General features: G+C 39.8%; 1 protein-coding gene across 7 annotated transcripts in view; it reads right to left on the bottom strand.

The window, feature by feature from the left end:
* Positions 1–5,703: 5,703 nt before the first annotated feature.
* Positions 5,704–25,255, bottom strand: part of MBNL2 (muscleblind like splicing regulator 2) — a 164,682-nt gene continuing 145,130 nt past the window's right edge. For all 7 annotated transcript variants that reach the window (XM_059684980.1, XM_059684979.1, XM_059684982.1 and 4 more), the window contains one exon: positions 5,704–8,472. In XM_059684980.1, the coding sequence (XP_059540963.1) occupies positions 8,458–8,472 (15 nt within the window). In that variant the 3' untranslated portion in view covers positions 5,704–8,457. The remainder of the gene's footprint in view (positions 8,473–25,255) is intronic.

The raw sequence follows: 25,255 nt of genomic DNA, 5'->3' as shown, positions 1-25,255 counted from the left end.
CACTGCATTTGTGGTGCTTTGTGATGGCAGCTCTAGGAAGCAAATACAGTACTCTTCATCATTTCTTAGTTTTTCCCAGGTTTATTTTTCCTCTTCTGCCATGTAGAAAGCTGTTTGAGGGTAGGGATTGGACTTTACTCATGTTCACATCCCTTGAACAGCTTAGCAGCACTTAGCCAGGACTCACAGAGCATTTGTTGAATTGAAGTAATTGCAGGCTTCCACAGAAATAATATAGCTTATTATTTGTTCTTATAAATTCCCTATAATTTCTGTCAGCTATTGACATTAATTGTCATTGAGAAAATAGAAGAGGTGCCTCTTAGTTGCCAAGAAATGTTTGGACAGAATGTGGAAATAAATACTGATAGGGAAACTCAAGAGCTTATTTAAAATTTTTAAAAATAAATCTTTATTGTTGAAAGTATTACATATGTCTTTTTTAATATTATTTTAAGAACAGCAGCTAATATTCACTGACAGCTTACTCAGTATTGCACATGGTCAGTATATATTCTTTCACTTAATTCTCATAATGTCATGATGAGGTAGACCTTATTTTTAGACCCAATATACTGATGAACAAACATTGAACTTTTGCTCTAGCTGGTTTGACTCAGTGGCTAGAGCTTTGGCCTGTGGGTTCGATTTCCTTTAAGGGTACCTACCTCAGTTGCAGGCTCAATTCTGGCCCCTGTTGGGGATGGGGGTGCGGGTGGGAGATAACCAATCAATGTGTCTTTCTCACATGGATGTTTTTTTCTCTCTCTCCCCTTCCCTTTCACTCTCTCTAAAAATCAGTGGAAAAATATTCTCTGCTGAGGAGTAAAAACAACAACAACAGCAACAAAAAACATTGAAGTTTCGAAGCTGTGAAAAGCAGAGCTGAGAGTCAAACTTGGGCAGTATGGCCGCTAGGCTACTGTGAAATGCAAACACTGACTTTTCCTTTCCGCAGAACTGAAAACTCCTTAACTTTCTGTTTATGGATGCGAATGTGTTTAGGTTGCTCTCCATATACTTATGTATGTGAGTGCTGAATATATAGTCATTCTGTAGTATATTTGTTACTTCTGTGTATATCAAATCAATTTACTGAGGCATAGAGCTTACGAGCCAGGTTTTCCTAAGCTGTTGTGCTACTTTGAAATAGCTTTCTTCCTCTGTGAAGCCACAGGTTTTATATTTGAGTGAGGGGGTTTCCATCTCTGGGCTGCAGAGCTAACAAGAGGCGCATCTCAAGAATGGAGAGTCCCCTGCCACTGGAGCACGTTCCGCTTCTGTGCTTTTGTGGGATGACCTTTTGTTTGAAGGAAGGGTTCTCTAGTAAAAGAAAGGTTAGAGTCCCTGAATTTAGATCATTTTAGTTTACACATGAGAACAGATACAAAAAAACAAAAAACAAAAACTTCTTTGTTTGTTTATATTAGGCAAAGTCCCAGAAAGATCCATAGCAAAGTTATTAGAAAAAAGAACAACAAACCCAACTTCTCAGACTCTGGACATAATTGGATTTTAGGGAGGCATGATCCATGTGTGACCTTTATCCAGAAATTCATCTCTCTGCTATATGTGATATGTTACATTTTTCAGGGATGCTTCATCATGGCTTAATGACATATTCTTATTGGGAAAAATGCAATGGCTTTTGCTATTTTTTATTTCAATAGAACCCTATAGAAGCTTGATTAGAAGAAACAACAACACAAAAGACCTCTGTAACACTGGAAAGATAGTGCAATGTAACATGCCTTCCAGTTGCCTCTGGTCCTAATAAAGAGTTAGGCTCTGTCCCAAATCTAGAAAAGTACTTTGTAGCCCATAGTTTCAAAATATTCCATCAATCATATATATTTTAGCAATAGGGAAGAAAACCTATTCATGTAACCTAGTAAAGGATTCTCATCCTAGCTTCATCTTAGTGCTTTCTAGATAAATGCTTTACTCTGAATTCTTAAATGAATTTTTGACCTGAAGGATGCCACAAATAAAGGTCATATTGACATGATTATAGTTAAGATGAGCTAGGGCTCGATTGTGATGCTGTTCTATGTGATCTTGAAAAGTTACTTGATTTTATGAGTCTTGATTTCTCATTTACACCATGGGTATAGTAGCTCTTTCATAATGTTAATGATTATGTAAAATGTATGTGAGCAAAACAAAGTTACTTTCTGGTTGTACACTATTTCATGAAAATAGCTATATGGTTTTCATCTAATTTGGTGGGGTTGTCTGAAATAGTACGGTTAAAATATAGGCTCAGTAGCACAGAGGACATTTACATGGGGGCAGGGTAAAGGGACACCTTAAATGGGTAGGCTGTCATTTTTCAAAGTAGCTGAACCAGAGGGAGGAAGTGAGGCCACATGGCCGTTGGTCATGCACTTGAAGTCTCCCGAGGTGTTCAGCATCCCAAGGGCAGACACTGAAAGGCAGTGCTGATCTGGAATCAAGCTACTTCTCACAGCAGAATCTCTTACATATCTTGAGTAAGAATCTGGGTAGCAGCTAGAATGTGCCTATTAGTTATGAGTAGTTCTCTTCAATGACAGAATAGACAATTAGAAACCTATTTAGACAATTCAGCATAGAGCTTGGCACATAAGTAGATCCCTGGTGAACATTCTCAATTCCACTCCATCTTTATTCCTGTCATCTTCCACCCCCCACTGAGAGCATGGAGAGAAGTCATTATTATGTTTCAATTGGTATGAATCATATTTATTCATAGCGACTAGTTATTTCTGTGGAGTTACAACTAGCCCAACAGCAATGATGGCCTAGTATTTTAGAGACAATAGGATATTTGAGGGGGAAGAGGAAATCATTCTTGAGCAAGCCAGTATTTTTCTCTCACAAGTGTCAGAATATTAAACCGCATTTTGGTTTACTGGCTGCTTCTAAAATTTTTTTAAGTGTTGCAAAAGAACTTTGGTTAATAGTAAAGAGCATATTTCTGGATTTGCAACATTGGTTTTAGTTTGGGCCTCCCAGAATTGAAATAACACTTTTCTATTGGAAGCTAATTATAGAACTATTGATATTTTATATCTAACTATTTTCTATGCTGAAGAGATAAACTAGTTTTGTTCTTGCAGGTTATGGTTTTGCTTTTGATTGTGAGGTAGCACCATAAAAAGTCAGTCTAGAGATAAAAACTGCACTTCCTAAAACCAGGTGTGAAAAATTTTAAGTACTATTTGCCTTAGGTTTTTCACTTAATTTAGTCTCTGAAGTCAGCAGCTTCAACTTACTATTAACAGAGAATGTTTTCTTGTGAGGAGCAACTGATAGGATAGCAACTTTTCTTCTGCATTACAGTAAAAAATTGCTCACCTAAACATATAGCCAGTTTTTCAAATATGCACAAATGTGGGAAAGTACTTTTACCCTTGGAAATCCTGATGACATAGTTTAAAAATACAAGTTCCTTTATTTCTTTCTTTATATACTAGAAGCCCAGTGCACAAAAATTTGTGCACTCGGGTCGGGGGGGAGGGTCCCTCAGCCCAGCCTGTGCCCTCTCGCAGTCTGGGGCCCCTCAGGGGATGACCACCTGCTGGCTTAGGCTTGCTCCCCGGGGGATTGGGCCTAAGCTGGCAATCAGACATCCGTCTGGCAGCCCGGCAGCCCTCAGTGGATGTTCACTTGCCAGCGGGGAGCAGGCCTAAACTGCAGTTGGACATCCTTAGTGCTGCTGAGGAGGCAGGAGAGGCTCCCACCACCACCACTGTACTGGCAGCCATCAGCCTGGCTTGTGGCTGAGCAGAGCTCCCCCTGTGGGAGCGCACTGACCACCAGGGGGCAGCTCCAGCATTGAGCATCTGCCCCCTGGTGGTCAGTGTGTGTCATAGTGACCAGTCACTCCCAGTCTTTCTGCTGTTAGGGTCAGTTTGCATATTACCCTTTTACTCTATAGGATAGAGGCTTGGTGCACAGGTGGGGGCTGGTGGGTTTGCCCTGAAGGGTGATCCGGATCAGGGTGGGGGGGGTCCCGCTTGGGTGCCTGGCCAGCCTGGGTGAGGGGATGATGGCTGTTTTCAGCTGGTCACATCCCCTTCAGGGTGGGGGTCCCCACTGGGGTGCCTGGCCAGCCTGGGTGAGGGGCTGAGGGCTGTTTTCAGGCTGGCGGGTGACTGAAGCTCCCAACCTCTCCTTTTTTTCTTTTTTCTTTTTATTCTGGGATTTATTTACCTTCTATGGCTGTCACTGAAACTGAGAGCTGGCTTTAGCTCTGAGGCTCGGCTCCAGCTCTGAGGCCTTGACTGCTAAAAGCAGGTATCTGGGTTTGTTTGGCTTCTGTAATTGAAACACTTTTGCTATCCTGCTGGCTGAAGCCCGGCTGGCTGAAAGCAGGTTTCTGGGTTTTGATTATCTTCTATATTTGCAACATTGTTTCTCAGAGTGCAAGCTCAGAGGCTGGCAGGGGCAGGCGGGGAACCTTGGCTTCCTCCATCACTGAAGCAAGCAAGCCTCCTGTTCGCTTCAGCTGCCTGGCTGCCGGCCGCCATCTTGGTTGGCAGTTAATTTGCATATCACCCTGATTAGCCGATGGGAAGCGTGTTGGAGCTACGGTTAATTACCATGTTTCTCTATTATTAGATAGGATGCCTGATCTGTTGAATGTTTGTGTTTTCTACTCTCCTTAGGGATATCAAAACCACTCACAAGGCCTGAAGCTTTACACCTGCCATGGAGAAAACCTTCTTCTCCCCCCCCCACCCAGGAGGCAAGTCCTGCCAACCCTTGCATGACAAGGCACGTTCCCACCCCAAAACTAATACCACCTTCCTTGAGAAATACCAGGGCCCCAAGCAGCTGAGGAAGAAGAAGTCTGAGAAGGTGCATTCTCTTTGTTGAACACCTTCCCTCAGGTACGATGCTCAGCTTTTGTTCTCTTCTTGGTCCACCTGGCTAGGATGTCTACACAGAACAGGACTCGCCATTCTGGCTCATTCTGCAGCCTCAGGTCTAAGCCGTGTTGTCTGATCAGGCTCTTGTGGGAAGCCTGTCTGCTGGATTATAGGGCACTTCCTTGTCTGTTAATGAAACTGATAGATATTTTTCCTTTTTGTTGAATTTATTGAACTGACACTGATTACATTATATAGATTTTAGGTGCAAATTCTACAACACATCGTCTGTACACTGTATTGTGTGTTCATCACCTCAAGTCAAGTCTCTGTCCATCACCGTTTATCCCCCATACCCTCCTCCACCTCTCTTCACTCCCTCCCCTAGCCCCCATCTCCCCCAGGCAATCACCACATCGCTGTCTGTGTCCATGAGTTTTTTCTCTTTTTTGCTCAATCCCTCCACACACTCCAACCCCCCAAACCTGACAGCTGTCAGCCTGCTCTCTATGTATGAGTCTGTAACTGATATTTTGTTCCCCATTTGGTTATTGATGTTCACACGCCTTCATATTCAGGCAGAATCCTGTAGCAGAGGGCTGAGTGTAGGATTTATTTTTACTTCTAATTTCAAAGAATACTAAAGATACTTCTAAAATGATCCTTTTAAGTTGCTTTTCTTACTTGTAAAAAGCCAAAAGCAAAAGCGAAAACTATCAGTCTCCCATTTGAAGACCAGAGTTTGCTCTCTTTTGACATTACCAATTGTTATCTCTGTGAATGTCAAAACCAATTCGTTTGGCTAATTATCTATCTGTCTCAACACAAAATGGAGGAAGGTCAGAAATCCTTTTAAATGCTTCTTTTATTTCATTGGTTGTACATTGGGTGAGTGAACTGAATATTACAACCGAAACATAGAATTGATACAAATTAGACTCCTGTTTACACTGTAAGGTAATGAGTGAGGAAATTCTTTAAGTGTTACAGAAAGGTTTAGTAGAAATGTTTACCAGTGGTATGGCTAAAAGAATATTTCGGTGAAGTGCTATTATATCCTGAAAACCAAGAGTGAAATGTAGTTCCCATACAAGTGGTGAGTTCATCTCTTAACTACATTATTTGTTGAATTGCTATCTTCATGTCTTGGATATAGGTGATTTTGTTTTTGTAATTAAACAAAGCATTTAAGATTTATTCATCATAGTCAGACTTCTGAATATAAACAAACTTTTGGCAAATAATATTTATACAGAAAAATAGTTTTAGATCCTCTCAAATCCCAGAATTCTATAAAATTACATTATAAATAAATAAAAAGCAAAATCTGTTGTACATATATTTGTACATCTATGCATTTGCCTTGCCTCCTCCTTATCATCAATGGCATATTTATGACTCTTTGCATATTATAATCACAATTCTGGAAAATGGATTTCATAGTAAAAATACAGTCCTCTATATTTGCTTGGGGATACAGGTGATGTTGTTGATGCTCATTAAAGGGCTGAAAATAGTTGTGTGCTAATGATTTTTAACATCAAAATCATGAAATAAAAGAAAAACAATAAAGACAATGTTACAACAATTAGTCTACAAAAATATTTCAGTGATTCACATAATTTACCTTTAGTAATGGATACTATGTATTCAATGAGTTTAAGTGAATTAACAAAGAATAAAAGAAAAAAGAAGATAAGTTTGAATGTTTTAGGCAACTTGTAGCATAACTACATTGTTATAATTGAGAAAATTACAAATATCAATAATACATAAAGATGAAACTACCAAAGAAATACATGTTAGATACAATACTTTCCCACAAATTAAAACAAATGAAACAATATAAGCACTATGTAAGATTACACTTAGAATGTGATTTTTTATAGGGTTATCAAATCTATGATATAAGATAGTCATTAGACTTTGATCAACATTAATTAAAATGGTGAATTTCTTTTTTTTCTAAAAAAGAAATGATATGGTTGGTGCATACAGTTTTCAGAACAGGCTGTGAGGCCAAAATTTAAAATATTTTACATTCAATCTCAAAAGTCAAAATACTTCAATCACTAATATGTTCACAAAAAATGGATGTTTTAAACAATTACACATAATATTCATTTATAACAGCTGTTTCATTTTTTAAACAATAATTTAAAAACTACGTAGGTACTGTATAGCTATGTGCAACATATAAAATGTGAAATATGAAATATTTGGTACGATAGTGCTTAAAATAAACTTTAAAACAAACCTTCTGAACAAAATTTAATTATATCGCTATTACCTTGAAGAACAACCAAGTATTAAAAAAGTAAACAACATTAAAATATGTTTCATCCATATAGTATATATGTGTATGTGTATATATAATATGTATGTATGTACTTGTATTAAAGTTTTTATACTTTTGAGACATAAAATATGCTTTAAGGTGAAAGAATTAAAAGAACTATTTTTTTCCATGCTGTAGTCATTTACAACCCTTTAATCCAACTTTTTGAAATGCAGAACAGTAATGGATTTTTTATAAAGTGAAACTACCTACTTTTTGTTTACATAGTAATTTAGATTAAAGTCACAGTCAAATTTTCAGTGACTAAACTCAAACTTACTTAAATTAGAATATTATACAGATCTCCTCACCTACAGCTTCCTTATTTGACTAGGTTTTTAGTTTAGAAGAGTTATTCTGTAACAGGCAAATGGATGGTGAGTTTGAAAGACTAATCCATTAGATTAGACTCTTGACATGAGCCTCTCATTCTTGTCAAGCTGGATGAAGTCTGGCAAAATCTAGGCACTTCTACAAAGTCTCTCTTATAAAACAACTTTAAAAATATACTTGTAAAATAATACCTTCAAGACTTTGTTTGGTGGGGTATGAAGCTCATACCGTGCAAAGTTTCTTTTGCAATCTAGTTAATGTTATTCTAGAATCACATGATTCAATACGGCATCTCCAGGCAAACAGAATACCACACTTTGATGTGTCCCCAGTACTTGTGCTTGAATTTCCATTCAAATTTTAGACCTGCAGGACAGGTATCAGTTTTTTACTTCACTTCTCATCTTTGCTGCAGCATTTGTGTCAAGAAGTGAAACATACCCTTTGATCCAGTGGGAAAATGAAATGACAGTAATTGGAGTTGGAATTGAACCTGCCCTTGGAATAGGTTTTAAACTACTGCTATTTGTTTATTGCTAACTTTGAAATATTCTGAGTCGAAATGAGTAAATTGGTTGGACTTTCTGCATCAGCTATAGTTATGGAGATAAGACAATATTCCTAGGACAGAAACTATGTTTAGAAACCCTTTCAAAGTAAACTTGATCCTTTATGTCTTTAAACATCACAGCTGGTCTCAGGTAGTTAACTATCTTAGGTTGGAATATACTAAGCATACCATATTTAATACTCATATATGATATAGCAGCACTAGCTCCTTAGAGTTGTGGTCTGTCCAGAAGAACTAAATCTTTATTTAGCATGCAGTTTGTGGCAATTCTATTGAGGAGGAAACAGGATAGTATGTACAGTAACAATGTTTAGTTATTCTCAATGCAGATTCTTGGCATTCCATTCCATTTCTGCTGATTATTTCAGAATTATCTGTTAAAGAAAAAGATACGTGCGATTTAGACATTCTTCTGTGAAGGAAAAAAATTAGTTTAAGTTCTACTCTTTGAAAATAGGCATTTAAAAATAGGAATTTTCTTCAACTTTTCATTGTTTTGATGCAATTATAATTTTCCAGGCCCCACCCTTCATGGTGAAATTTTTATACTTAAGCACTTCTGCTGGGTGGCCACTGTACCAGTAAATGATGACTCAAATGCACAGTATTTTCTGTAAAACTGTGACAACATATATGTGGACATACAATGTGTTTAGATCCTAATTTCCTTTTTTTCATTTTCATTTCATATCTTTTTAATGTATGCTCACATTATCCTTCAATTAATATTTGCTAAGGTGATCAAGGAATTAGTCTGTACATAAAAAGTTGGTTAGTAAATTTTAAATATTTAAAAATGTATAATCAATTCTGTATTATTTATTAACTTACATTTATAATTCAAAGATGTGTTTCCATAAAAAATAACTTTGTTCCCAAGATATAACAACAACAAGTTTCAAATTCAGGGAATGTTCAAATGTCCCATATTAAAGAGAAAAAGAGATAATATTCCAATAAAGCTGTTATAACATTCTTAATAATCTAAAAGCACAAATACAACTAAACTATCAAATGCAAAAGATGGTCCATAGAGTTTGATCCTTAAGTTCATTTCCAACTCCATACCCTTGCAAAGGACAGGGAGTTTGTCCTGTGTGTCCCAGTCCATAAATGCCAAGCTTAGAAGCGAAACTTTTAACACATTCTAACAAAAGCATTTATTCTTTGTGCAATGCCTTGACCAAATTTTGTGCAATGAATAAAGAAGATGTTTGTTTACTAACCAGTCAAGAGTCTTTGTTTAGGAAATAACCAGTAAAACTTAGTTATGGTTAAGGTCAGCTAATATTCCTGCACTCTGGGATCCACTTCTCAATACAAGCCTCATTTCTACAAGTATAATTTTGTGTACCCTCATGTTAGAATTCACACATGTGGATATTTTCACTTTTAGTGGCTGCTCCTGCAGTTTATATAAAAGTTTTAGTATAAACACTCAATTAGTTTCTCCCATGAAGTAAAAGCATCCTTTATTTTATTGGAATGTACAGATGTGCACAGAATTGATAAAAATAGAACTGATTTATATTAAACTAAACTAGAGGCCCGATGTACGAAGATTTGTGCAAGAATGGGCCTTCCTTCCCCTGGCTGCCAACACCGCCTTTGCTCCCACCCAGAGCTGCCTTTCCGCCTTCCCACACTGCTCAGAGGCCTGGAGCTGCTGGGATGGTGCTAAACACCTGTGTTGCCACCATGGCGAAGGCACAAGTGTCCTGCCCCGCCCCCAGCCGCTTGGCGCCTGCATATGCAAATTAACTTGCCATCTTTGTTGGGTTAATTTGCATACTAACACCTGACTGGCTGGTGGGCGTCATGAAGATATGGTCAATTTGCATCTTTCTAGTGTAGATATTTATACTAAATGGAAACTCAGAACTTCAGAAATGATTATTCTTTGTTTTTCTTAAAAATTTCTAGAATTTAAAATTGTTTGGGAAAAATAGCATTCCTTGTCTCATATACTGATAGACAAATAAAAATAATAAGATATGATTTATATATAAATGTCAGTATTCTTGAGTAGTCATTACAAATAGCTAATATTCAAATTCTTCAGGTGGTTATATTACAACCTCACTATTAGATTTAGATTTGATGATTAAATAGGAATTATTCTATTTTATCCCTTAGCTTCAATGATGCCTGCCTGTAAGGTTCCCAAGTAAAAATGTGCCCCAGGATATCAAATCATGTCCTGTTCTTCTTTCTTCTTTCCTTTTACTTTAGCAAGAGTCTTTCTAAAATAGTGGGGGGAAAATCTTGTGAAGTCTTGAATGGATATGCAATAATATATGTTTTAGAATATAGTCACATTAAGGCTTATTAACTGAAACTAAAATTCCATATAGAATGACATTTCTAACCATTTAGAACAAAAAGTATTCAGAGAGTCCAGCAATGAGCAAATGTATATTACAGATATGAGTGAGAACAATGTTTTGGACCTGTATCTGACAAAGAGACATGACGGCCACCCACGTTTAATTGAACTGTAAATCAGCCTTGAAGTTAACTGAAAGCATCAACTGGACTCACCCAGACTTCTTTTCCCCTCTGCCCCAGGCTACACACGATCCATTATACAGATAAAGACATAACTAAAAATGACTGCTGCTACTATTGAACTCTCAGCAGTTACTACTGCATCACATCTTGGCTAGAAAACTCTACCATACCCTGGTCTGTGTCTTTGGCTATCTGGTGGGTTCTACATGTGATATTAAAAAAAATGAGTCATGCTCCTCGCAGCTGTGAGCATCAAGAAATTCAAGAGCTTTGCTTTTAGAAGATAGGAAAGGTTTGAGTGTTTATTTTGGTGGTAGGATTTTTCTTGAAAATATAACTTGATTATTATTTTTTTTTCTGAGAAATGTATGTAACTTGTTCACACAATCTGAGGTAAGTGTACCCTGGGGTGAATTACATTCTGGAAATATAGACAGAACAGGAATCCAGATGAGGAGCAGTTACCAACGAAGTGCCTCTTATATAACTATTGCCTGTTTGATTTCCACTTCTGATGTTGGAAGACATGACAGGACAGGCACTGAGGCCCACTGGGAGGGCAGGACAATTCCTAGCTGGGAGGATACCTCGGGAAGAAAGACAAGAGCTAAGTGTATAGGCCGAGTGGAAGAGTGTGGAGAAGCCATTTTGAGGAAAAGAGAGATCTTCTGTATAGTTTTTAATACGGCTTTTCTTTAGTCAGATTATATTTTTAATTCGTACCAAAAACATATAATTTAAAATAAAATGAGCAGATCTGTTTTGTGTGTTTTCTGTAGTTTCTCCTCAGATATTCCTCCATACTAGTTCTTTATGGACATGTAAAACATGCTTTTTACATAAAAACTTCTTCAATTTCCATTGCAATGTTAATGGTCAAAAGGATCGAAAGCTTCAGAAGGTGCCTGAGTATTTGATTGTAGATATAAGAGATAATTCCTAAAAGAACAGGTTTATAAATGGCACAGGAACATGGGCTACGAGTCTGGCATTGACAAACTCAAATTCTGAGCTTGTCCATTTAAAAAAATAAAACGTGTCCTTGATAGTGTGGCTGTCAGCGGTGTCTTTCCTGCCCTGTGCTTGTCAAAGCTGAGGCTGATAGTCAAAGTTCCTTCCTCAACCTCCAGGCACTGTGGCCCATGTTTCCCTGGAAGGGGCACTTGAAAGTTCTCCTGGGGTATGTACAAGTCAGAGAAATAGCCACCATGTGGGATCCACTAAAAGTTCCCTCTCTGAAGCATCATTAATGTCTGTTTTAATTTTAATGGACTGCTTTTCCAGGGGGCACTGAGAAATTTTTACCAGAGCCTTAGGAGCTAGGGAAGTGCTGCCAATCTTATTTTGCAGACATGGAAAAGACAGCGCAAACAGTTTTAACTGGCTTCCCTGATGTACCAAGTGCTTGTACAGGCCAGCATGAGTGTAGAGATGTTAGCTCACTCTGCTTGCTGGCATGGGAGTCCCCGCCAGGGTGTAGTGACAGTCTGAGATGGGACTAGGGGAAATAGTAATTCCAAAGAGCATGTCTGTACCTCTTACAGTGCCAATGCAGGTGGGTGTTTAGACCTTCCCTGAGAGCTTGGGAATCAAGGAAAGGATAGACAATAGTGTGGGGCCTAGAGCAAAGGGAGCCTGGAGCACTGATGGGACTGTCTGGAGGAACAAGAGGGAGAGAAATTGCTGAGGGACTTGTTGGGGCTGCTGGGCCACTCCACAGGGCACCCTGCCTCGGTGGCCAACCACATTCTCTCCCAGGCCTCCTCCAGATGAGTGCTGCAAACATGTCTGCTCACAGCAGCAGAAGCTCCTACCCAAACATAGGGCTGCTGCCTATGTTAATTTCCATTTATCTCCCTGATGAACTAGTCCCTCAAATAAGTATTATTTTGTATAACACAACCACGACAAAGAAGGGAGTTGAAGTATTATATAGGACTAGCCAATCTAATGTGGTAAATCAAAATCTTGAATTGGAAGCATTATTTTCTACTAAAAGGAGGACACACAAAAATGGGAATAGCTGATGCCCACAAAATCGGCGATTCTATTTTTAAAACAAAGGCACATTTGATTTAAATTATGAGTGCTTTCGTAAATCTTCAGTGGACTGTCTATTGTAACAAGAGTATCTGTGATGCAAATATGAGTTGGCTGCAATAGTGTCTACTTATCAACAAGCATCTCCTCCAGGTGGTTGGATTTAAGAATCTGATGATTCTGCTTAATTCACATCCATAAATTACTTCCATATGACCCAATGCACACTTAGTCTTATTTTTGTTTACTGAAGACAACACATGGATGGCTCCAAAGAACATCAAATGGGTTGTTCTCCCATCAAATGTGTTATGAGCAGCCATTTAATACTCCCTGCATCCTCAGTGAAGTTCCTACCATTGACTCATAGTGCAATGGCAGTCTAGCTTATTAAAAGAGGGCTGGGTTAGGTAATGCCTAAATCCTAAACCTCTGGGACCAGGCAGGAAAGGGACATAAGTGAGTGGGTCAGGTAGGGAGTGTGGCAGATGGAAGGGCCTATGTTTAGAAGGAATGGAGTAGCATCTATGAAGCTCCAGCCAATTGCTACCTGCAGAAGCCTGGGCTCTACATTGCTTGACCTTTCCATTTTACAACTAAAGCTGGAAATTCAGCAACTAATTCATATTATGGGAAACAAGTCTGTGTGGGTCAACTTTTTGGGCTGAATGCAGCTATGAGCTGCTGATTTGTGTTCTTTCTGAGCCTTACTTTCTTGGAGGAATTTTCCACCAAGCCTGGATTACTAACTTCCTGAGCCAGGCAGCAGCCAAGGTGGTAGGCAACATACAGGGAGGCAGCAGTCACCACTGCTGGGCAGGATCAGGAGAGTAGGTATCATGGGAAGTTAATCCTGCAACTTTTCAGATATTGAATAGGTTACTTGACCAAGAGGCACCCTCTAGCTAAGAAGAAACTACTAGATATGAAATATGCATGTTGCATTGTCTCTTCCAAGGTAATGATGCATTTAGGCAGAGCCATCCATATGCCCTGACCCTTGGTGGGCACTTGAAAAGACCCAACCCGAGTGGGAAATGCCCTTGGTTGAAAGCAAAGTAGTCTGCAGAGGCTGAAACACTGAACTTGAGCACATCAGCATCATAAATTTAACAGCTGAACTAACTACCTCACATGTAACAGGATGCAAAAGAAGACAAATCAATATAGAATTTCCTCAGTGCTCCTGAGGTACCAATGTTAATACTTTATGAGTTTTCCACCTTGTGGTTGATCTCCAGGAACTGAACATATGAGTCCTTTTGAAATGTGGGAGCTTCTAGGTGACTTCTAGAAATGTTCACACTTCTTATGTTCATTACCAAGATTCAGGGACATCAAATGAGTTATCTTTTAACATGTTAGCTAAGTATGAACTCCGGTAAGAACTCTTACTGCTTGGCTTAATTGATAGTAAAAACATTTCCGTGAAAAGACAAACTGTTCCTATGGATCCAAACAATGAGAGAAGAGGAATCATAGATGTTTTAGTTAAATCCTCCCTTGAAAAGCCATCCACTAATGTCTCTGTAATGTTAAGTTTGAAGAGGTAAATAATATATACCTTGTGAAATGTTTGCGTGGCCTTGCTGGCATCTGAAGGAATCACAGTGGACCGGGATATCACTAGCATGGGAACTCAAATAGACACTTACAAGCAGGGCTGCTGCATTAACTGGGTCCACAGCAAATCTGAATTTTGTAAGCACCAGGCAATGTCCCATTCATCTTTTTATCCCTAGTGTCTAGGATAGGGCTGGGTACATAGGAGGCACTTACTAACTGCTGGTCTGCACAGAGGGCTGAATCAATATTTACCAAGGACACAACGCTGCAATGTTGGCATCAACAGAAAACTAGTGGACCATTCACAAGTGAGATGTAGCCATGGAGGCAGGAAAAGAACCTTTTAGATAGTCTATACATAAAAATTCCTTCCCATCCCTCCGCTCCTGTTATATATAGATAAAAGGAAAAATATTCTAGGCTGGGGGAGAGTCACTCAGAGGGGGTGGAAACATGGCAGATAAACAAAAATGCCACCAGAAAAAACTTCTGGTTGATTTCTTAGAAATCTTTTCTCGTGGCTACAAGGCCCTGTTCCCTCAGGAAATAATCAAAGAAAGGATGTTTCACTATATTTTAAATATATATATATTACTGATTTCAGAGAGGGAGAGAAAGATAGAAACATCAATGATAAGAGAGAATCATTGATCTGTTGCCTCCTGAACACCCCACACTGGGAATCGAGCCCATAGTCGAGGCATATGCCTTTGATTCCACAGACTGATACTCTATCCACTGAGCCAAACTGGCTAGGGCTCACTGTCTTTTTAAACAAAACTTACTACTGGTTTAAAAATAGAAAACTGAAAGGAATTCCTAAAATTATGGCCCAGCTAAGGAGGCTTGCCTGTTGCTCACCATCCCAATATCTTTTTATTTATTCAGTTTTCTTATTCTGTCACACATGTTCCTCTTCACTATGCTCCATTGGTATTCCTCCCTCCTGCAGTTTCTCCACTGTTTAATGTTCTCTCTGTCTTTTACCAAGTACTCCACACATCTTCTCCATGGCAGCCACCACTGTCTAAAATGTCCTGATTTTGTCTGAGAGGCAAAACTTGTGAAGTATTTTGTTTGAAGCAAATTGTACAAAGGCAGAGGGACATTTGTACCATTTCTGGCTGCAAAATAAATCTGTACAGTGGGGCCTTGACTTACGAGTTTAATTCGTTCCGTGACGGAGCTCGTAACTCAAATTACTCGTATGTCAAATCAAAAAGTGAACGAGTGAGACACGTGATGCTGGGCTGATGTTGTGGCGTTCACTGTGAAGTTCGCTGCGCCAACTAGCAGTGGGGTATCTGAAGCCGGCTCGTAACCCGAATTTTAGCTCACAACTCAAAGCAAAAAATCGGCCGAGAGACAGCTCGTATCTCGAAAAACTCTTTAGTCGGGACACTCGTAAGTCAAGGCCCCACTGTACCTAATCATAGTATCGGTTACTAAAGTCAAATGCAAGTGTCTCTGGTCGGTTGATGGACATAGTTATCAGGGCAATTCTAATGATATGTATTAATAAATGAACAATTTCAAGAACTTTGGCCAGTTTCAAGGCTATTTGTAAACTTTAATTGTATAAAATGTTCAAAGATAATTAGTGGTATATAAAAGACACTTTGAAAAAATACTCGTATTTATTACTTAGGGGGAATATTGTCCTGAGGCAGTATTTGACCTGTTTTCAAAAGGGATTTTTATTTATGTAGAAAAGGCAAAAACTGGGGTTGTGGGAGAAAATTCTTAAATATGATAATCAATGTCACTCTTGAGAAGATCATTCTAAAGTTGGTTGGAATGTCCACAATGTTTAGCAGACCTTAAAGATATATAATAACTTAATCAATAAAGAAATTTAAAAAAAGATTATGTAGTCAGGATTACTGTTTTGCCCTCTGTCATGAATAAAAGGTTTACATTCAAAGCTCTAATTCCTCTGTTTTAAATGACATATCATTCTGTGGATGACTCATTTCTATCTCATATTTCCCATTCTGTAATATTTGGACAGAAAGAATTTTCAGACATACTTTCTAATATATGAAAATTATCATTTAAAATATTAATAATTGAGTTTTTGCACAAAAGGCAATAACCTGACCTCAGTGAAGATTACTGACCAGGGTCCACATTGATAGTACCTGGATAAAATACATATACTTTACAAATTCTTGATTTAAGTAAGATCTTGCTCCTTGCATGAGTCCATGTCATATGTGGAAACATCTAGACTCTTGTGAGTATTTTAGTGAGGCCTTGATATGATCCTCTTCTCCACCCCAAACCCAGCCCTTCACAATCTCAACTCTCCTGAGAGAATTCTGAGGACCATTTCTGTTGCTTTCATGGTGAGATGGTGAGATGGGAATCTAGTCCTCAGATCATCTAAACATCCGTATGTTATCCAAGGGGGATTTTCACCTATCCTCTATAATAAAAGCGTACTTTGCTAAGTGTCTGACTGATCAGTTGACCTTTTGGTTGACTGGTCAACCAGTCACTATGATGCATACTGACCACTAGGGGGCAGACACTCCGACCGGTAGGTTAGCTTGCTGCTGAGGCCTGGCTAATCAGGATTGGGCAAGAGGGCCAGACACACTGTGGAGCCCTCCCGTGGTCCCTGCCTGGCTGGCTAGCCCTGATCGACCTCGATTGGGACTGAGTGAGATGGTTCCGATTTCCCTAATTGCTAGCTAGGCCAAGGGACCCCACCTATGCACAAATTTGTGCACCGGGCCTCTAGTAGGATATAAATGAGGAAGAAAGTAAAGCATATAAGAGAAGACTCATTTCTTGTACTTTCCCCTGATGCTATAGAAGTGTTTCAAACAAAAACACATTTAGGAGTCTTGTGTAATTGTTCAGGAAAAGAGGAACTACTGAGACCATGTTTGGACTTCAGGGGCCAGAGGCCCAAACAAAACAAAACCCCAGACTGGAAGGGCCACATGACAGCCAGGGACAGAGAAGTAGGCAGATGAAGCCACAGCCTCCAAGGACAATGAGCAAGAGGGTGGGGTGAGTGCATCTGATGGTCACCCAGAAACAGGTCCCAGCTTTTTTCTTCTTATTCATCACCTGACATTTTTGTCTTCACACTATACATTACAAACATGCTCCTACTCCATAAACCTTCTCCAATGAACATTCCAACCACAGAATTCACCATATTATCATGGCTCCTATACCGCCAGCAGATGGAGAAGGTGAAAGACTTTCTTATCACACACCTGTCTGGGGGCTTGAGTTACGAATATGCTTTTGGCATCTTTCTTGAATCTTTCAGATAGAGAAACCTCTGTGAACATGGCTTTTGGTCAGTTCCATGCTGTTAGCACAGTATTATCCATGAGCAATGTCATGAATTTAACTATTGCAGACCAGTATAGAGGCTTAATCATGAAGTCCGTCACTGTCTCTATAAGAAAATTATTTAAGGTTCAAACCAGGTGATGAAGGAAATTTAGAACAAGCAAACTTTTTAAAAATTAGGGACTGTTTGCATATAAAAGAAGGCTACATTCCTCTACTAAATCAAGAAACAAATATACTATTGGGGCCACACTATTTAATATAATATTCTAAGCACTATAGAAAATATTATAAAACCTTTTTATAAAATACTAGGGGCCCGGTGCACGAAATTCGTGCACTGGGTGTGTGTGTGGGGGGGGGAGTGTCCCTCAGCCCAGCCTGCCCCCTCTCACATACTGGGAGCCCTCAGGCGTTGACCCCCATCACCCTCCAATCGCAGGATAGGCCCCTTGCCCAGGCCTGACGCCTCTGACAGAGGTGTCAGGCCTGGGCAGGGGACCCTCATTTCCCCCCATCACTGGTTCTGCCCCCAGCCCAGGCCTGATGCCTCTGGCCCAGGCATCAGGTCTGGGCAGGGAACCTCCAGACCCCTCCGATTGCTGGCTCTGCCCCTTGCCCGGGCCTGATGCCTCGGCCAGAGGCATAGACCCCCATCACCCTCTGATCGCCTGATCGGCCCCTTGCCCAGGCTTGACGCCTCCGCCAGAGGTGTCAGGCTTGGACAGGGGACCCCCATCTCCCCCCGATCACTGGCTCTGGCCCCTGCCCAGGCCTGAGGCCTCTGGCCCAGGAATCATGCCTGGGCAGGGGACCCCCATCTCCCTCTGATCGCTTGCTCCACGCCCCGCCCAAGCCTGACGCCTCTGACCCAGGCTTCAGGCCTGGGCAAGGGGACCATCATATCCCCCCAATCCCCGGCTCAGCCCCCCGCTAAGGCCTGATGCCTTGGCCAGAGGAGTTGACCCTCATCACCCTCCGATCACCAATCACCGGATCGGCCCCTTGACCAGGCCTGAGGCCTCCGGCAGAGGTGTCAGGCCTGGGCAGGGGACCCCCAGCTCCCCGCAGTTGCAGGCTCCGCCCCTGCCCAGGCCTAACGCCTCTGGCTGAGGCGTCCAGCCCAGGCAGCGAGGACCCGCAGCTGCAGCGGCCCCGCGATTGTGGGCTCCGCTTTAGGCCCAGGCCAGGGACCCCTAGCTCCCGGGACTGCCAGCTTCGACCGTGCCCAGCTCCCATCGCTGGCTCCACCCCTACTTCCTGCTATCACTGGCCAGGGCGGAAAAGGCACCTGATTCTCCGATCATGGCTGGGGGGCAGGGCAAAGGTGGCCCCAGGGCCGCCTTTGCCCTGCCCCCCAGCTCTTAGCTCCCCCCTGGGTTTCCGATCACTGTCAGTGGCAGGGGGCTTCTTGCTGTTTTCCCTTTCGCCTCCCTGCATTGTGCCTACATATGCAAATTAACCGCCATCTTGTTGGCAGTTAACTGCCAATCATAGTTGGCAGTTAATTTGCATATAGCCCTGATTAGCCAATGAAAAGGGTATCGTTGTACGCCAATTACCATTTTTCTCTTTTATTAGTGTAGATTATATTTAGACTATTTAGAGTGAGATGATTTACAGCAAGATTCAAGTGAGTGAAGCTACCTGGGATTAAAAAGGCTGCCCAGCTGTAACCAGTTTGGCTCAGTGGATAGAGCATCGGCCTGTGGACTGAAAGGTCCCAGGTTCGAGTCCGGTCAAGGGCATGTACCTTGGTTGTGGGTACATCCCCAGTAGGGGGTGTGCAGGAGGCAGCTGATCGATGTTTCTCTCTCATCGATGTTTCTAACTCTCTATCCCTCTCCCTTCCTCTCTGTAAAAAATCAATAATATATATATATAGAAAAGGCTGCCCAGGTCTGAGACTATCTCATTGAAGGAGACCTCTGGACATGAAGGTAGAATCTAAGAAAACTTTTTTATATTGTTGAAAAACCACTTGTATGGAAACTGAAAAGAAATTTCCAAAGTATTCATTTATACCTGCTTTTTTCAATATTGGTTTTGCTTCCAGTAATACATTGAAGATTCAGGCCAAGAAAAATCACAGAAAGAGGTACTGTTGGATTCAACATAGAGTCCTCAGTTCAGTTCAATGCCCTGCCTTTGTACCCACTAACATTATGTTAGACTTAATATCCTGGGCACATTTTGGCTGTATTATTCATTTTAACATTGGAGCAGAATATATAATTCAGCCTGCTAAGAATTGGCTTTTAAGACACTACAGGCAGAAAAGTAACCAAATTCTAGGATGCAGTAAAAGGAATGGTAAAATTAATGTTATGTACAAGATATGAAATATGTTTTTTAATCATCTTGCACGTTTCTTGAACTGGTGGGATGACGGAGCCACCTAACAAAATTTCCAATGAAATTTGTTTTGTTTTTAGTTCTTTGCCTCTGTGTTTGCATACGAGAGTAGGTTAACAAAACCACTCAATTATGTGTAAAATCATGATGGAAAGGAAAAATCAAAAGGAATCCTGGGGTGGAATTTCAGGAGGTTTCTCTGTGCCACCGACCAGCTTTGTGACCCTTCTGAGCCTTAGTTTTGACTCTGCTTGTACCACATTGGCACCTCTGTCGCATGGTGGGGTAATTAAACCAGGTTACCATCTGTCCTCCCTAATAACTCCCCACGAAGTGCCAAAATATCCTAGTATAACAGATAGCAAAATGGAAACCAAAGGAAGAAAATATATAAAGAATGAAAGCTCCCACATTCTTTTATTTCTTTTTTACTAATTGTCCTCCCTCAAAACTCAGTGGGCTCTTAATAAACTTCTAGTCAGAAAAAAATGTGAAAATGTGTTGCCATAGAGTCAACAGTGGGCATCTGTATGGCATGACATCTTAGAAATATTTTTTAAATGTTATCTTTATTGATGAAAGTATTATACTAGTAGATGTCCCTCCTTTTTCCCCATTAACCCCAGCCACACTATGGTCTGTATGGCATGATATCTCAATATAATCCCGGCTTTTAACAGACATACTTCACTGAGGAAAAATTTGCATTTGCACTCAGTTACCTGCTTTACGAAAACAGAACTCTTAAGAGGAAAACATGACAGCCATAAAGAATTTTTAACGTGAAAAGAGTAATTTTATATCATGAATTTAATAAAACAAAAACTCAAGTATAGTTAGACATCTTTCTTCCCAATCCTAACCTCTTCTTCTTTGGAGAAACATCTATTCAGATCTGTTGCCCAATGTAAAACCTTGTGGTAAAACAGGCATATCATAAAATTTGCAATTTTAACCATTTTTAAGTGCATAGTTTATGAAAGTGGCATTAGGTGCACTCACATTGTTGTGCAACCATCACCACTCCCCATCTCCAGAACTTTTCATCATTCCAAACTGTAACCTTGCCATTATTGAACAATAACTTTCTCTTCCCCTTTCTTACCAATACTTAGTTCCTTCTCTACCCACCTCTCCCGCCCTTCTTTACATCCTTCTCATTTGTGGCTTCCAAATGGTTTACCTGGCTCTTCCTGTGTGCTCACCTGAATCCCTGGGCTTGCTCTCTAATCTAGATCTATGGTTTTACTTTAACTAAATTAACCTTCCAGTGGCTCCTTTCACAGTTGCCTCCACCAGGCTGCCCAAAACATTCATTCTTAACGAGTGATGTTTCGTTAACCTGAGATTGATAAGTAAGGCTCTGTTGAAATTAGTGTGAAAAATAATACCTCTATTTTTAAATTATTGTTGTTTAAGAAATGGAAGTCCTGGATGAGGGACTCCTCTTGGTAGACTCTTTCCAGCCAGAAATTACTTCCCAGTTTGCCACCCAGGCAAGGGTGAGATGGCGCCTTGTCCATCTGCTTCTCTAGCCCTCGCTTACTGGACTGAAATGAGAATTTCCTTGTTGGTCTCATCAACCAACAATATTCTCCAACCACTTCTGAGACTTCACTTGGATCTTAAAAAGTTCTACTAGAATTTTCTTCTTAAATTGTTAAAACTTTAAAAAGCAATAGTTAAAACTCAGTAGATAGAAGTTTTTAAGGGAATCATACAAAGAGATTAATCCCAATCTACACTGGCCCTAATAATCTGTACTCAAATTCAAATATGGTGGACACATAAGAGAATAGGATTTGGAGGCAGGCAAATCTTACTTCTAAGAGTGTCCAGCCACTTTCTACTACTTTAATCTTAAGTAAATGATTTCGTTAAGATTTGCTCTCCTCTGGAAAATGAATATGACACTTCACAGAGTCCTGTTGAGTATTAAATGAAACAGTGCATATGAAACCTCTGAAGTGTAAGAGTGGCTTTTGATGAATGTTGGTTTCCTTTCTTTAGTCAATTTATTTTAAGATTCATAAACCTAAATAAAATTTTGTTTCAACTCTATTTAAATAGGCATTCAAATAATAATATTGCCTCATTTTACATTTAAGTATTGCATGATTTATATGGGCACACTAATAAACTTGATTTTTAATGAGACAAAGATTTTTAAAAATGTCAAATACACTAACTTCCTGTTCTGTATATGTATATCCTGACCTGTCATTGACAACTTAATATAGGCTGAATTTCTCTATTTATTTATGAAAATCCCAACTGTCACTCATATTAATCATTTCAAACTAAAATCTTTTATTAAAAGACATTAAAAGCCAGCAGTGTTTGCTGATCAGAGTCAAGGAGCATAAAGTTAACATCTCATAAGAGGCAGGATCCCCATTCTTTAAAGTTAGACCCGGTTCGAACCAGCTGCTAGGCCTAATAGATATGTTACCATGAGTAAATAACTCAACCTTTTTTATTCTTATTATTCCTCGTGCCTTTAATAGGAATTAAACAGTGTCCCTAACTCATGAGTTGTTGTGAAGATTAGATAACGTATTTAATGGGCACCTGGTGGGAGTAAGCACATAATGCTACTGTTATCATATAGTAATATTTCACCTATTTTAATTTCCTAGGCTAAGCCGCAGAATATGGATATTTTGACAAGGTATAGCAATTACTAATAAATCTTAGGTCACTGTGCTTAGAGCAAACCACTATTTATGGACACTCTGCACACCTAGTCTTGTTGTCTAATAAACATCTATACTTTAATTTTCAAGCCTTCCCCTCTTCTCATACAGGTACCCCCTACACAGCAGAATGAACAAGGGAACTTATAAGTTGATGTTTTTGTTTTTGTTTTAAAAAGCAACTCAAAAACACCCTTTTCCAAGGCAAAGGAATACAAAAGGATTTTCTTCTCATTCTCCATACACTCCTTAGATTTCCCTATTTTAACTCCTTTTCTTGTTCAAGGCCACCCTTGATGTTGCAGTTGTCAGAGAAGAGCAAAGAAAAGAAGATGAACAATAAGAATTGACTTAAGCAATTCCTTTTCTCCTACTAGTAAATCCTCATAACTGAAGTGGTTCTCTGGCCCTTTCAAATATTTCAGTGTAACAATGACAAATATTGAAAGAATGACTAATGGAAGTGCTATGACATTATTACTGGAAAAAGTATTTGAAGAACAAGAAGGAATCGAGTTTAACATCCCTGGGTATCTTTTTGATTTCTCAAAAACCTTTCTAAATTCTAAGGAGGAAGCAAAGCTATTGATTGTCAAAAAAAAAAAAAAAGTGGAGCTGCATGTTCGTGTTGGATTGTGGTTTGACGGTGGGAGGAGACTAAGCATGTTGTGAGGAGATGAGTTTTTAACTCATGTAATTTTGAGTGAATCATTTAACCATTCTAATTCCGTCTTCTCATTGTAAAATGGAAGGCTAAAGGCTCGGGGGAAGTTCTAAATGTGGTTTTGCTACTTTAATAGATGATCTTAGGCAAGTGTTTCAGCTTCGTGAAATTGCAATTTCCTCATCTATATATTGGGGATAAGAGTAGACCCGTACAGAGCCATTGTGGGCTTTAATAAGATAATTCATATACTAGTAAAAGGCTTAGGACAATGTCTTGTATTTGGTAAGTGCTTAGTAAAGAAGAGCTGTTGAAGGGATTAGCTAAAGAACATATATGCATACTCCGTGCATAGTTTGGTGAAGGCCAAGGGAGGGGGGTGGCACTGGTGGAACAAGGTGGGCAAAGGGTGGGGAAAAGGGGGACACCTGCAATTATGTCAAAATTAAAAAAATTGTAATAAAGTCCAGCCGGCATGGTTTAGTGATTGAACCAGAAGATCATGGTTCGATTCCTGGTCAGGGCACATGCCTGAGTTGCAGGCTCAATCCCCAGTGTGTGGTGTGCAGGAGGCAGCCGATTGATGATTCTCTTTCATCATTGATGTTTCTTTCTTTCTCTCTCTCTCTCCCCCTTCCTCTCTGAAATCAATAAAAAAATATAAAAATTTTTAAATAAATAAAAGAATAAAAAAAAAGAGCTCTTGCCGTAACCGGATTGGCTCAGTGGATAGAGCATCGGCCTGCAGACTGAAAGGTCCCAGGTTCGATTCCAGTCAAGGACATGTACCTTGATTGCGGGCACAGCTCCAGTGGGGAGTGTGCAGGAGGCAGCTGATCGATGTCTCTCTCTCATCGATGTTTCTAACTCTCTACCGCTCTCCCTTCCTCTCTGTAAAAAAATCAATAAAATATATTAAAAAAAGAGAGAGAGCTCTTGAGTTATCTTTGTGCTGTCTGTTTATGCATACACACAGAGTGAGGCAAAGTAGGTTTACAGTTGTTGGTATGAAAAATAATACAATAATTAATAAATGACAATACTAAAATAAACTGTGTTTTGAGTACTCACCACTATAAACCTACTTTTGCCCCACCCTGTATGGTACTTTGGGGCTCCGTAAATGATCATTTAAAGCAGTTTCTCAGGAAGGCACAGAAAGGGAAAGAGCACTACTCTAGGCGGATACAGATAAATGGGTTCTAGTTCTGATTCTCTTACTGTTTACGTAACTTGGGTAGGCCACCTTGCTGATGTGAGCTCCTGTTCCAATTTATAATGTAACCTGCATCATCATTCTCCTTTTATGTGTTATTGTAGAAATAACGCACGATTGTGGTAAGTTTGCTGTTACGACTTACTGTCTTTCATTACTTTGTTGTAGTTGATACAGACCTTGGGTCACTCCTACAAGGCCTGATGTCACTGGTACTGCGGGCAAATGGGTGACATTTTACAATGACCAGTTTAATGATGCTGCTTCTGGAAATGCATTGTGGTGAGTAGTGAAGAGTGTCTGAATTTGCTTACAGAAAGCTCATTGACATCAACTCTGAGATCTTTGTAAACTCCAGAGCAAGGGGAGTGATGATAAGAATAATATAATTTGATTACCCAAAGCAAAACAGACCAAAAGCTCTAGTCTGTTACACCTAATGCTGAAGGGTGATGGATTCTAAATGCTAGAACAGCTATAGTTTTTCATAAACCAATGTCAGAAAATACCAGTCAACACATGTGTCCTTTACAGTGCAAATGAAAGTGGAGATGTGTCAACAAGAACCATTCTTTTTATCTAAGTCACGGGGACACTGTCTGTAGAGGGCGGGAGGAGAAGTCAGTGAAGGCCACACATGGAATAGACCTGGAGAAAAGCCACTGGGAGAGCAAAGGGTCAGAATGCCTCCTGAATTGTCCTGACTCTTGATTACTTATCATCCCCATGTTTTCTCTGTTCTCTCCCAATTTCAACAACATTCATCCATGAAGAGCTTCCTCACCAGTTAACCT

Source organism: Myotis daubentonii, chromosome 2, assembly GCF_963259705.1.
Source record: "Myotis daubentonii chromosome 2, mMyoDau2.1, whole genome shotgun sequence".
NCBI classification, from domain to species: Eukaryota; Metazoa; Chordata; class Mammalia; order Chiroptera; family Vespertilionidae; genus Myotis; species Myotis daubentonii.
This window is presented reverse-complemented; position numbering and strand designations above follow the sequence as displayed.